This window comes from Coregonus lavaretus (genome assembly GCF_964263955.1).
Source record: "Coregonus lavaretus genome assembly, chromosome: 1".
Lineage (NCBI taxonomy): Eukaryota > Metazoa > Chordata > Actinopteri > Salmoniformes > Salmonidae > Coregonus > Coregonus lavaretus.
In genome coordinates this window covers 87,222,706-87,236,277 of record NC_139988.1, presented here as the reverse complement: position 1 = coordinate 87,236,277, position 13,572 = coordinate 87,222,706, and the positions used below count along the sequence as shown (strand labels likewise).

At 41.7% G+C, this 13,572-nt stretch overlaps 1 protein-coding gene across 1 annotated transcript; it reads right to left on the bottom strand.

The window, feature by feature from the left end:
• Positions 1-1,115: 1,115 nt before the first annotated feature.
• Positions 1,116-12,196, bottom strand: LOC311137326 (nucleoside diphosphate kinase A-like). The gene is made up of 5 exons (XM_084171764.1): positions 12,114-12,196; positions 8,904-9,033; positions 6,056-6,157; positions 5,442-5,554; positions 1,116-1,615 (listed from the first exon to the last, which is right to left on the bottom strand). The coding sequence occupies exons 2-5, from the start codon at positions 9,027-9,029 to the stop codon at positions 1,501-1,503; spliced, it is 456 nt and encodes a 151-aa protein (XP_084027890.1). The 5' UTR covers positions 9,030-9,033; positions 12,114-12,196; the 3' UTR covers positions 1,116-1,500.
• Between the last annotated feature and the right edge of the window lie 1,376 nt (positions 12,197-13,572).

The window sequence follows — 13,572 nt, the reverse complement described above, 5'->3', positions numbered from 1 at the left end:
ACAAGTATTGCAAACTGTTTCCGCATGGCTGTGAAAAGGTATCTGTTAATGATTTTTGTAAGAACAAATTTTTGACGCTTATTAAAATATTTGTCATTGCCTCTTTTTTCTCTTTGTATTTCTATATATCTTCACCTCTACACTCTTTAAACCAGAGGAGCCTGGTGGGAGGATATATAGGAGGACAGGCTCATCGTAATGGAATAAATGGAACGGTATCATACATATGGAAACCACGGTTGACTCCGTTCCATTCATTCCATTCCAGCCATTACAATGAGCCCGTTCTCCTATAGCTCCTCCCACCAGCCTCCTCTGGTTTAAACACCACAGGAAATTAAAGACGCCAGGAAAAGATAATGTGGTCTAAAAGTCGTATGAAGTAGAATTAGGTAATTGTATTACACACACTCCAAAACCTCTTAAACCGCGGCATCGCCCCATGTCATTATTAATCCATCAGAAATGGACACTTGCATTAACTTGTTTGATTCGGTTCGGCAGAGAAGGCCATCGACGAGAAGATGGCCCCGGCCCCAAGAGATCCCTGCTGATAAGATCGACAAGATGGTGTTTGGACTTGTGGGGACCATCCTGGAGAAGAACGCCAGACCTGAGGATTGGAGCTCCGAGGTCACTGCAGCCTGCAGTGGACCCAGTGCGTCTCTAGAGACCCCTGCAATCAGACTGACTACGGAGATCCGCCAGATGATTTTAAGACCCTGCTGGGCTCCGGTGCTTCCAACACACACACACACACACACACACGTGATAGGCATCTCAGGTCAAATCTTCACAGTGACACCAGTACTATAATAAGCATACTCTGTGTGTGTGAGATGCTTAAAACCTTAGTGTCATCCCAGGTCCCACCCGCTCCTCCCACCATTAGGTTGACCGTTAGCTCACCTGAGCAGATCCACAGTTAATCCCAATCTGAGATTATGGAACCGGCTAATCCCTCTTAATGTTGGCAGTGACCAGGCCTGCCTGCTAATGTTTCAAATGTAAATCTGGCCACAGGACTGAGGCACACAAGACGTTGATGCACCATTAAACCCTGTCAACCTACTGTAGACCATGTCAGGTCAAGAACACTGCATGGGGCAGATGTTGAAAGAAAAGTTGTTTTATTTTATTTTATTTTTTATGATGTAACGTACAATAAAAAAATATATAGAAAAATGTGTGTTATGATCAGCAACAAGGAAAAATATGGGGTTGTGAGTTTTTTTTTATTGGAAAGTTGAACAAACCAGACAATAAAAAACTATTTCACCATGACAACTCTACGCCCAGAGGAATGAATGGAACCAGGAATGGACCAATCACAGACGGGTACAGAAGGTGAACAGGGAGTGGTGTGGTCCTTAGTCGCCAGGAAGAGTAGGATGAAGTCGTCACTGATCTAAGGTCAGTTTTACATCCCCCCCCCCTCCTAATGCTAATGGTTAAGGGTTGGTGGATGGTGCCTAGGGGCAACTGGAAGCCTTCAGATCCTCAGTAGAGCCAGCTGCTAGAGCAGCTTGTATAACTACACAACTCCTCAGGTTGGAACCACAGCTTGATCTCTGTGTTGGCGCTCTCTACTGAGTCACTGCCATGGATGATGTTCCTGAAACAATAAGGAAAGAACGATTCTTAGCATTTAATAGCATACGGAAACAGACACATTCATCTTTAGGGCCTATAGATAGTCTGAAAGTATATATAGTGAGGGGAAAAAAGTATTTGATCCCCTGCTGATTTTGTACGTTTGCCCACTGACAAAGACATGATCGGTCTATAATTTTAAATGGTAGGTTTATTTGAACAGTGAGAGACAGAATAACAACAACAAAAATCCAGAAAAACGCATGTCAAAAATATTAAAAATTGATTTGCATTTTAATGAGGGAAATAAGTATTTGACCCCTCTGCAAAACATGACTTAGTACTTGGTGGCAAAACCCTTGTTGGCAATCACAGAGGTCAGACGTTTCTTGTAGTTGGCCACCAGGTTTGCACACATCTCAGGAGGGATTTTGTCCCACTCCTCTTTGCAGATCTTCTCCAAGTCATTAAGGTTGAGGCTGATGTTTCGCAACTCGAACCTTCAGCTCCCTCCACAGATTTTCTATGGGATTAAGGTCTGGAGACTGGCTAGGCCACTCCAGGACCTTAATGTGCTTCTTCTTGACCACTCCTTTGTTACCTTGGCTGTGTGTTTTGGGTCATTGTCATGCTGGAATACCCATCCACTACCCATTTTCAATGCCCTGGCTGAGGGAAGGAGGTTCTCACCCAAGATTTGACGGTACATGGCCCCGTCCATCGTCCCTTTGATGCAGTGAAGTTGTCCTGTCCCCTTAGCAGAAAAACACCCCCAAAGCATAATGTTTCCACCTCCATGTTTGACAGTGGGGATGGTGTTCTTGGGGTCATAGGCAGCATTCCTCCTCCTCCAAACACGGCGAGTTGAGTTGATGCCAAAGAGCTCAATTTTAGTCTCATCTGACCACAACACTTTCACCCAGTTCTCCTCTGAATCATTCATATGTTCATTGGCAAACTTCAGACGGCCCTGTATATGTGCTTTCTTGAGCAGGGGGAACTTGCGGGCGCTGCAGGATTTCAGTCCTTCACGGCGTAGTGTGTTACCAATTGTTTTCTTGGCAACTATGGTCCCAGCTGCCTTGAGATCATTGACAAGATCCTCCCGTGTAGTTCTGGGCTGATTCCTCACCGTTCTCATGATCATTGCAACTCCACGATGTGAGAACTTACATCTCAGGCCGAGGGAGATTGACAGTCTTTTGTGTTTCTTCCATTTGCGAATAATCGCACCAACTGTTGTCACCTTCTCACCAAGCTACTTGGCGATGGTCTTGTAGCCCATTCCAGCCGTGTGTAGGTCTACAATCTTGTCCCTGACATCCTTGGAGAGCTCTTTGGTCTTGGCCATGGTGGAGAGTTCGGAATCTGATTGATTGATTGCTTCTGTGGACAGGTGTCTTTTATACAGGTAACAAGCGGAGATTAGGAGCACTCCTAATCTCAGCTCGTTACCTGTATAAAAGACACCTGGGAGCCAGAAATCTTTCTGATTGAGAGGGGGGTCAAATACTTATTTCCCTCATTAAAATGCAAATGAATCTATAACATTTTTGACATGCGTTTTTCTGGATTTTGTTGTTATTCTTTCTCTCACTGTTCAAATAAACCTACCATTAAAATTATAGACTGATCATTTCTTTGTCAGTGGGTAAACGTACAAAATCAGCAGGGGATCAAATACTTTTTTCCCCTCACTGTATATACACATACACACACACTACCAGTCAAAAGTTTTAGAACACCTACTCATTCAAGAGTTTTTCTATATTTTTACTATTTTCTATATTGTAGAATAATATAGCGAAGACATCAAAACTATGAAATAACACATATGGAATCATGTAGTAACCCAAAAAGTGTTAAACAAATCAAAATATATTTTATATTTGAGATTCTTCAAATAGCCACCCTTTGCCTTGATGACAGCTTTGCATACTCTTGGCATTCTCTCAACCAGCTTCATGAGGTAGTCACCTGGAATGCATTTCAATTAACAGGTGTGCCTTCTTAAAAGTTAATTTGTAGAATGTATTTCCTTCTTGAGCCAATCAGTTGTGTTGTGACAAGGTAGGGGGGTATACAGAAGATAGCCCTATTTGGTAAAAGACCAAGTCCATATTATGGCAAGGACAGCTCAAATAAGCAAAGAGAAACAACAGTCCATCATCACCATACGTAAAAATGTATGTGCACATGACTGTAAGTCGCTTTGGATAAAAGCGTCTGCTAAATGGCATATTATTATTATTTACTTTGAGACATGAAGGTCAGTCAAAACGGAAAATGTGAAGAACTTTGAAAGTTTCTTTAAGTGCAGTCGCAAAAACCATCAAGCGCCATGATGAAACTGGCTCTCATGAGGACCGCCACAGGAATGGAAGACCCAGAGTTACCTCTGCTGTAGAGGATAAGTTCATTAGAGTTACCAGCCTCAGAAATTGCAGGCCAAATACATGATTCAAAGAGTTCAAGTAACAGACATATCTCAACATCAACTGTTCAGAAGAGACTGCGTGAATCAGGCCTTCATGGTCGAATTGCTGCAAAGAAATCACTACTAAAGGACACCAATAAGAAGAAGAGACCTGCATGGGCCAAGAAAAACGAGCAATGGACATTAGACCGGCGGAAATGTGTCCTTTGGTCTGGAGTCCAAATTTGAGATTTTTGGTTCCAACCGCCTTGTCTTTGTGAGACGCGGTATGGGTGAACGGATTATCTCTGTATGTGTATTTCCCACCGTAAATCATGGAGGAGGTGGTGTTATGGTGTGGGGGTGCTTTGCTGGGGACACTGTCTGTGTTTTATTTAGAATTCAAGGCACACTTAAACAGCATGGCTCCCACAGCATTCTGCAGCGATACGCCATCCCTTTTGGTTTGTGCTTAGTGGGACTATGATTTGTTTTTCAACAGGACAATGACCCAACACACCTCCAGGCTGTGTAAGGCCTATTTGACCAAGAAGGAGAGTGATGGAGTGCTGCATCAGATGACCTGGCCTCCACAATCCCCCGACCTCAACCCAATTGAGATGTTTTGGGATGAGTCGGACCGCAGAGTGAAGGAAAAGCAGCCAACAAGTGCTCAGCATAAGTGGGAACTCCTTCAAGACTGTTGGAAAAGCATTCCAGGTGAAGCTGGTTGAGAGAATGCCAAGAGTGTGCAAAGCTGTCATCAAGCAAAGGGTGGCTATTTGAAGAATCTCAAATATAAAATATATTTGTTTAACACTTTTTGGGTTTTCAAAAGATTCCATATGTGTTATTTCATATTTTTGAGTCTTCAGTATAATTCTACAATGTAGAACATAGTAAAAATAAAGAAAAACCCTTGAATGAGTAGGTGTTCTTAGACTTTTGACCGGTAGTGTATATATATATATATATATATATATATATATATATATAAAAATTGATGTTCAGCCTTCCTTTCTGTAGAGGTTTTTAAATGTCCACATCAATAAGTTGAAATTGTCAGTGAACTTGTTACAATGCTAAGTGGAAAATCTTTCCATTGCAAACATTATAACCCCAAAGCAGACAAAACCCTTTGGTCCTTTAAAAACCTGCTGTATTAAAACATGGTGTGCTATATCTTGGAAAATAAATGTGACTCTGGATGACAACATAATGATGTTTGTTTCCAACATTATGGCTGTTTTCCTAAAGAACTAAATCCGATTCGAGTTGTTTCCTTGCCACGATACTAACGAGTATCGCGATACTGGTATCGTCCTGGCCTGATGATAATCCTATTATCCATCATAAGGTTGAGGCTTCATAGAACCTTTAGCTTATAGGATCATTGTGTTATGTCATGTACAGGCCTGCGATTGATTCTCACCTGCCCACTTGGATGCAGTAGTCTCCTCGGATGGTGCCGGGTTTGGAGTCGGCAGGGTTGGTCTCTCCTAGCATCACTCTGCCCGTCTTCACCACGTTGGACCCTTCCCACACCTGCCACCACACACAGAGCGATAACACTATTAACCCAGTATTTTTTCCTGATCTTCCATTTCTATGCACAGCGGTCAAATACATTTCAAAATACGAGTACTAATCTTAATATGTTGAAGATTGGAGGCTCAAAGTTATGATCCGACATTGGTACAGGTAGTGAATGCGTTTATGGTGAAATGTATGGTGCAGTTCACTGTTACAGGTGGTATTAGGAACCACAGTTCACTGTTACAGGTGGTATTAGGAACCACAGTTCACTGTTACAGGTGGTATTAGGAACCACTGTTACAGGTGGTATTAGGAACCACAGTTCACTGTTACAGGTGGTATTAGGAACCACAGTTCACTGTTACAGGTGGTATTAGGAACCACAGTTCACTGTTACAGGTGGTATTAGGAACCACAGCATTACAATGGTGTTGGCTTCTCCGTCTTCTTGTAGGAGAAACTAGACCATCACATCCCGTCAATGAACACAACAAGGGGCGTTTGTCTTACCATAGCCACCACTGGGCCTGAGGTCATGTAGCTGACGAGGCCTGGGAAGAAGGGTCTGTCCTGCAGGTCGGCATAGTGCTCCCTCAGCAGAGACTCTGGGGCCTGGGTTAGTCAGACAACACAACAGTCACAACCGTCAATAACCCATCATCATCACAGGGACACACACGAGGCATATCACGGCAAAATACAGTGGGCTATGTCGAACATCAGTCATAGAATCGATCGGAGTAAAGGATCCTGTAACAATCATGTCTCGGCAACATTGTTACAAATGTTTTCTTTTTTCATTTCGCAGACGCTCTTATCCAGAGCGACGTACAGTAATGAGTGCATTCTATACTTTTTTCCCCCCTCCATACAACAAGGGTTTGGTAAAGCTATAGCCTGTATCTGGAGAGCTCAAGTGTACATTGAGTTTACATAGGAACATCTTCCTAATATTGAGTTGCGCCCTCAGAACAGCCTCAATTCATCGGGGCATGGACTCTACAAGGTGTTGAAAGCGTTCCACAGGGATGCTGGCCCACGTTGACTCCAATGTTTCCCACAGTTGTGTCAAGTTTGCTGGATGTCCTTTGGGTAGTGGAACATTCTTGATACATACGGAAAACTGTTAAGCGTGAAAAACCCAGCAGCGTTGCAGTTCTTGACACCTACCACCATACCCTGTTCAAACGCACTGAAATATTGCCCATTCACCCTCTGAATGACACACATACACAATCCATGTCTCAATTGTCTTAAGGCTTAAAAATCCTTCTTTAACCTGTCTCCTCCCCTTCATCTACACATATTGAAGTGAATTTAACAAGTGACATCAATAAGGGATCATAGCTTTCACCTGGATTCACCTGGTCAGTCTATGCCATGGAAAGAGTTCTTAATGTTTTGTACATTCACAGGACGTCACCAGAGCTTATACAGTGCTATGAAAAAGTATTTGCCCCCTTTCTAATTTTCTGTACTTTTGCATATTTGTGATACTGAATGTTATCAGATCTTCAACCAAAACCTAATATTAGATAAAGGGAACATAAGTGAACAAATAACACAACAATTACATATTTATTTCATAAACAAAGTTATGCAACACCCAATTCCCCTGTGTGAAAAAGTAATTGCCCCCTTACACTCAATAACTGGTTGTGCTACCTTTAGCTGCAATGACTCCAACCAAATGCTTCCTGTAGTTGTTGATCAGTCTCTCACGTCGCTGTGGAGGAATTTTGGCCCACTCTTACTGTACACTACTGTACTGTACTGCACCTTACTGTACTGAACCTACTGTACTCAGTGGCAGTTGGTGTTGTTCCTACTGTACTCAGTGGCAGTTGGTGTTGTTCCTACTGTACTCAGTGGCAGTTGGTGTCGTTGAAGATGAGACAGTATGATAATTTTTTTTATGACCATGGCCTTATTTCTATTACAGCATATTGGATGACTGTCATTCATATTCCATTCACCCAGTTCAATGCAACAGCGATAGGTTTAGGCTACTACATGATACTCTAATGTTCCCTATAGCCATCATGAGGTTGCTACAACCTAGCCTATGAATGAAACTTTACAATGTAGGTGCACAGGTCGAGAGAAATTTGAGTAATCAAGGTGACAGACAGTGACACATTCAATACCGCCTTGCACACTCTTGCCTGCATCTAGCTGATCTAGGGTGTAATCATTAGTCCAAGAGTTTGAAACGAGAGTTTCTATTGGACAAATTGTGGTATGTTTATCCTAGTGGAGGCTGCTGAGGGGAGGACGGCTCATAATAATGTCTGGAATGGAATGAAAGATTTGAAAACCCCTCAGCAGCCTCCACTGGTTTATCCCCGTTTAAGAAGGTTTTTCAACAGAATGAATACACGCAGTTAAACCGGCAGCAATCAATAAATTAATTAATAATTAATTAATTAAATCTCTCTCTCTCTCTCTCTCTCTCTCTCTCTCTCTCTCTCTCTCTCTCTCTCTCTCTCTCTCTCTCTCTCTCTCTCTCTCTCTCTCTCTCTCTCTCTCTCTCTCTCTCTCTCTCTCTCTCTCTCTCTCTCTCTCTCTCTCTCTCTCTCTCTCTCTCTCTCTCTCTCTCTCTCTCTCTCTCTCTCTCTCTCTCTCTCTCTCTCTCTCTCTCTCTCTCTCTCTCTCTCTCTCTCTCTCTCTCTCTCTCTCTCTCTCTCTCTCTCTCTCTCTCTCTCTCTCTCTCTCTCTCTCTCTCTCTCTCTCTCTCTCTCTCTCTCTCTCTCTCTCTCTCTCTCTCTCTCTCTCGCTGCAAGAGCTCTGATAGGTTGGAGGACATCCTCCAGAAGTTGTCATAATTACTGTGTAAGTCTATGGAAGGGGGTGAGACTCAAGAGCCTCCTAGGTTTTTTATTGACGTCAATGTACCAAGAGGAGGACTGAAGCTAGGTGTCCTCCGGCTACACCATGGCGCTACCCTACAGAGTGCTGTTGAGGCTACTGTAGACCTCCATTGCAAACAGTGTATTTTAATCAATTATTTGGTGACGTGAATATATTTTGTATAGTTACTCTGCTGTACTAATGTACCCTAATGTAATCTATTCTACTACTGTACTCTACTATACCCTACTGTACTATACTGTACTGTATTGTATGTCCAATCAATGTGTATTGGCACAAGTTCTTGCTTAGTTGACTTTTGTCATGGTTTAAGATGCATGTTTTTTTTTAAGTATATCTGTCAGATAGCCTGTTTACATAATGGACAGGCCTGCCATTCAGTCGTACTTATTGGCTATACCATTTTGTCTAATAATGTTCTGAAGTGCATAAGACTACACAGCTTACATAAAAATAAAAATACATTCCAGTCAGTAGAATAACGTACCTGGATGAATTTCATCCCCACCATTTTGAAGCCCTTTAGCTCAAATCTCTTGATGATCTCTCCGACAAGCCTTCTCTGAACTCCATCTGGCTTGATGGCAATGAAAGTCCGCTCCTCGTTCGACATAGCGCTATAAGGATGGAAGAAAAGGATAGTGGAGAGAGAGAGAGAGAGAGAGAGAGAGAGAGAGAGAGAGAGAGGGAGAGAGAGAGAGAGAGGTACACAGTGACAGAGAGAGAGGTACACATTGATGTGGAGAGAGAGAGGTACACAGTGACAGAGGAGAGAGGAGAGAGGGAGAGAGAGAGAGAGACACAGTGACAGAGAGAGAGGTACACAGTGATGAGGAGAGAGAGAGAGGTACACAGTGACAGAGAGAGAGGTACACAGTGATGAGGAGAGAGAGAGGTACACAGTGACAGAGGAGAGAGGAGAGAGAGAGAGGGGGGTACACAGTGACAGAGGAGAGTGTGATGAGAGAGAGAGAGGTACACAGTGACAGAGGAGAGTGTGATGAGACAGAGACACATATTTCCCTCAGATTACAGAGATCCACAAAGAATTCAAAAACAATCCCAATTTTGATGAACTCCCTTATCTACTGGGTGAGAAACCACAGTGTGCCATCACAGCAGCAAGATTTGTGACCTGTTGCCACAAAATAAGGGCAACCAGTGAAGAACAAACAACCCATATTTATGTTTATTTATTTTCCCATTTGTACTTTAACTATTTGCACATTGTTACAACACTGTATATATACATAATATGACATTTGAAATGTCTTTATTCTTTTGGAACTTCTGAGTGTAATGTTTACTGTTAATATTTATTGTTTACTATCTTCTTCACTTCCTTTGGCAATGATAACATACATTTCCCATGCCAATAAAGCCCTTAAATTGAAATTGAATTGAGAGGGAGGGGGTTAAGAAAGAGAGAGGGGGGACAGAGGATAGAGAACAGAGAGAAAGTAAATTAAAGGGCCCCGTGTAGCTCAGTTGGTAGAGCATGGCGCTTGCAACACCAGGGTTGTGGGGGTTTTTCCCACGGGGGGCCAGTATGAAAAATGTATGCACTCACTAACTGTAAGTCGCTCTGGATAAGAGTGTCTGCTAAATGACAAAAAAATTAAATTTTAAATTACACTGAATATCAGTGCAGACAATGTTACTTACGGTTGTTAGGCACATTTGGCACATTGGGTTTGGAGTCGCGGTACCGAGGCCCTCGACCCATTCACGGGACAATCTCATGAACGGAGACACAGACACTGCGCACACCGGATCCCCATTGCAAGGTAACCCCTCTAACTTTGCATTTGAAGTCTGACAACTGTCATGCTTTGTAAGGTCTTTGACTCGCTGACAGAAGGTAATCTACCTAATCACCCGCATCAAAATCACATGACCAGAACTGTGTCGCACAGTATGCACATAATCCTCTTTACGTTTAAATAGCTACCTACGCCAAGAAGTAGCCACACTGTAACAGGAAAAATCTGCCGATGTGCCCTTGAGCAAGGCACTTAATCCTAATTTGCTCCAGTGGCGCCGTACTATTATGGCTGACCCTGTAAAACAACACATTTCACTTCACCTATCCGGTGTATGTGACAATAAAAAAAAATTAACTGTAATTTATACAGTAATTTGGGGTATTAGCAGCATCAAAATACTGTGAAACGTTTTACTGCATCATACTGTAAATTATGGTGAATTGTGGGAAAATGTTGTGAGTGGGGAAAGAATTGCTGAATTTCTAATGGTACTGTAATTCCACCCTACAGAATACAGTACTGTACCGTATTTTTTGGAGAGCCAAAAACCTTTTGACCACTAGTGGGTGCGTTGTATTGTTGTTTCTGACTCATTAACATATTTTGAGGTGTGCCTTGTAAGAGGCTACATTTGGGCCAGCCGTTAGTGAGAGTCATCTACCAATTGACCCCCTATGTGGTTATAGTGCCCCATCAAATTGGAGTGTCAGCAAGTCTTAAATCTTACTGGTTGAGCATTTTGCCATGTGCTTTTGGTCTGTTTTGCCCTGTAGTTGTTACCCGTTTGGAAGCCTTGGTTAAGGCCTCTACAAGAGCAAGTGATATAAAACACAAAATAGTCATTGATATGCTTTAATGTGTAAACATGTTACCTAGCAGCCAATCTGCTTGCACCAATCCCATGTAATTACAGTAAAATACTGTGAAATACAAACCCCTCATCTCAATGAATTTCATTCATTTATCCATTAATTAAGATTAGCAATAAGTGTTTTACAATAAATACAGTTATTTCTTAGGTATTGTACTGTGTGTTGTTACACAGCATTTGCTTTGGTACTATATTTAGATTACAGTAGATGTAAGGCAATATGAAATACAGTAACTTACTTGCCCCTGAGCTGCCTGTAAATTACTGTCAAATTCACTCCCTCGCCTTTACAGTTCAAGCCTATACAACTGAGTGGACTGGAGCGCCAGAACATGTTGTCCCGCACCTCGTCCCACCATGGCCAACGCCCAACCCGGTGCCAAATAGGCTAATTAGGTGCCACGAACCAGGAAGAGCAAGAGGACAACCACTGTAAGCTACTTTCCGCGCACTCACTTTATGACCTCAATATGAACGAATGTAATCTATTTTAGTGGTCAATTAATGTTAAACACTTGTATAACACAACACGATGTAACATGTTTGCAAAATCCTACAAACTGAAATTGCAACTCATTCAAATGAGCGCAAGAGTCTTTTGACTGTAATCTGCTTTTCTTTATCTGTCAGATCCCATGGGATCCTAATAAATCAAAGCATCAATGCACCCTGCACAAGTGGACGATTCGTTCCAACACATTGTCTATCAACATTGAACTAATAAAATGTCATAGAATGTCATAAAACACCAACGGACGAAATACGTAATCATAGATTCTGCATGATAATATCCCGAGTGGCACACCTGTGCGTCTCCAGGTAAAACTATGCGGTAAATCATTCACCAAATGCATTCAAGCTATATGACTTATCGCCATACGAGAGGGTAAAGGTTGTCTACAAATAGCCTACGAGATATTTGCCGCGATATTAAACGACTATATTCCCCGAATAGAAACGATTTAGGTCTCAAATATACCAGTTGAAGATATGGCATTTGTTTTAAAGTTAAATTGGCCGCAAATTGAAGCATATAGACTATGAAATAGTTTTACTATACCTTGATGACTGAGCCTTCCTTAGCGATTGACAGTGAGCCAGGCGGGTTACTTCCGCTAACGCTGTGCTTTCAGTAATCCAATGCAGACTGCAGGAGCGCTACTTGGCTTTATACATGTAGGCGGGGACTGGCATACGAAATATGTTTGTTTTTCCGTGTTTTACTCCCTCCCTCTTTATCTGTGTCGTTACAACCTAATGGGTATGGAGAGTATTGAGATTATATGAACATTATTGAAACAATTAGCATACTTTTACGTTCGCAGTCTTTAAAAGTTGTAAAGGTGTGACACCTGTGGCATGCTACACGCTAAAAACAAATGGTTCTATAAAATAGTGCCAAATAAGGGTTATTTGGCTTGTAACCATAGCAGAACCCTTTTTGATGCTTACTGAACCTTTTTTTTTTAAGGTTCTATAAAGAGCCATGCTCATAAGGTTCTAAATGGAACCTGTATGGTGCTCTAAATAACCCTTTCCTAAGGTTCTATAAATAACCCCCCAAAAAAGGATCCATAGCACCAAAAAAAGTGTTCCACTATGGTTACAACCCTTTTGGGGCTATATAAAGAACCCTTTTTTATGGTTGTTTATAGAACCTTTATGGAGAATTGTACTATAAAGAACATTTCTAAATCGCAAAGGTTCTTTGTAGAACCATACAGTTGGATACTCTGGAATTTTTTTTTTTTTTTTTTTTTGTTAAATTTTTTTTTTTGAGAATGGCTGGGGGTCCCTAAGGAGAAAATTGAGAACTACTGACTAATTAGTCAACCATTCTCAATTGACTCAAAGCCATACATGAGTCTTTAACAAGACACCATCACTGGCCATAGTCACATATACCATGTAATAGCATAACACAACAGGTTAGAAAACTGGAATGACACTCTCACTCACGGTTGCACAAAAAGAGCTGTGAACAAACCATGACCCAAAATATTAGAGTGAGCCACCGCCCCTACATTTTAATTATGGAAAGTCTAAACGGGATCCTTGGGACTTCATCCCATTGAAGTTGAAATGTAAAACGGTAAGGGTTAATGTTAAGGTTAGGGTAAGGATAGGGTTACGGTTTAGGGTACAGACGTCCCAAGGATTCCGGATAGCACTAACCTTTTAACCTTAATAATTATCACTAAAAGAGGAAAGAACCCTTTTTTGAACTGCAAAGAACCATTGAAGGGCTCAAAGGGTTCTTTGAGTCAGTATGGTTCTACATAGAACCATCACCCTTCCCAAGAACCTTTGAGGAACCCTAATTGTTTGATGTGTGTCTCGTGCGAGCCATGGTGCATTTTGGCACCACAACCAGTAAAGGCCCCCTGATGTTGATATCCAATTAATTAATTAATTAATTTAACAGGCTAAATGTTTGACTCAATCTTTATCATGTTTTTACAATAGATTACACAGGTCAAATAATTAAGTTGAGTCAAACATAATTGGGTGAAAATCTT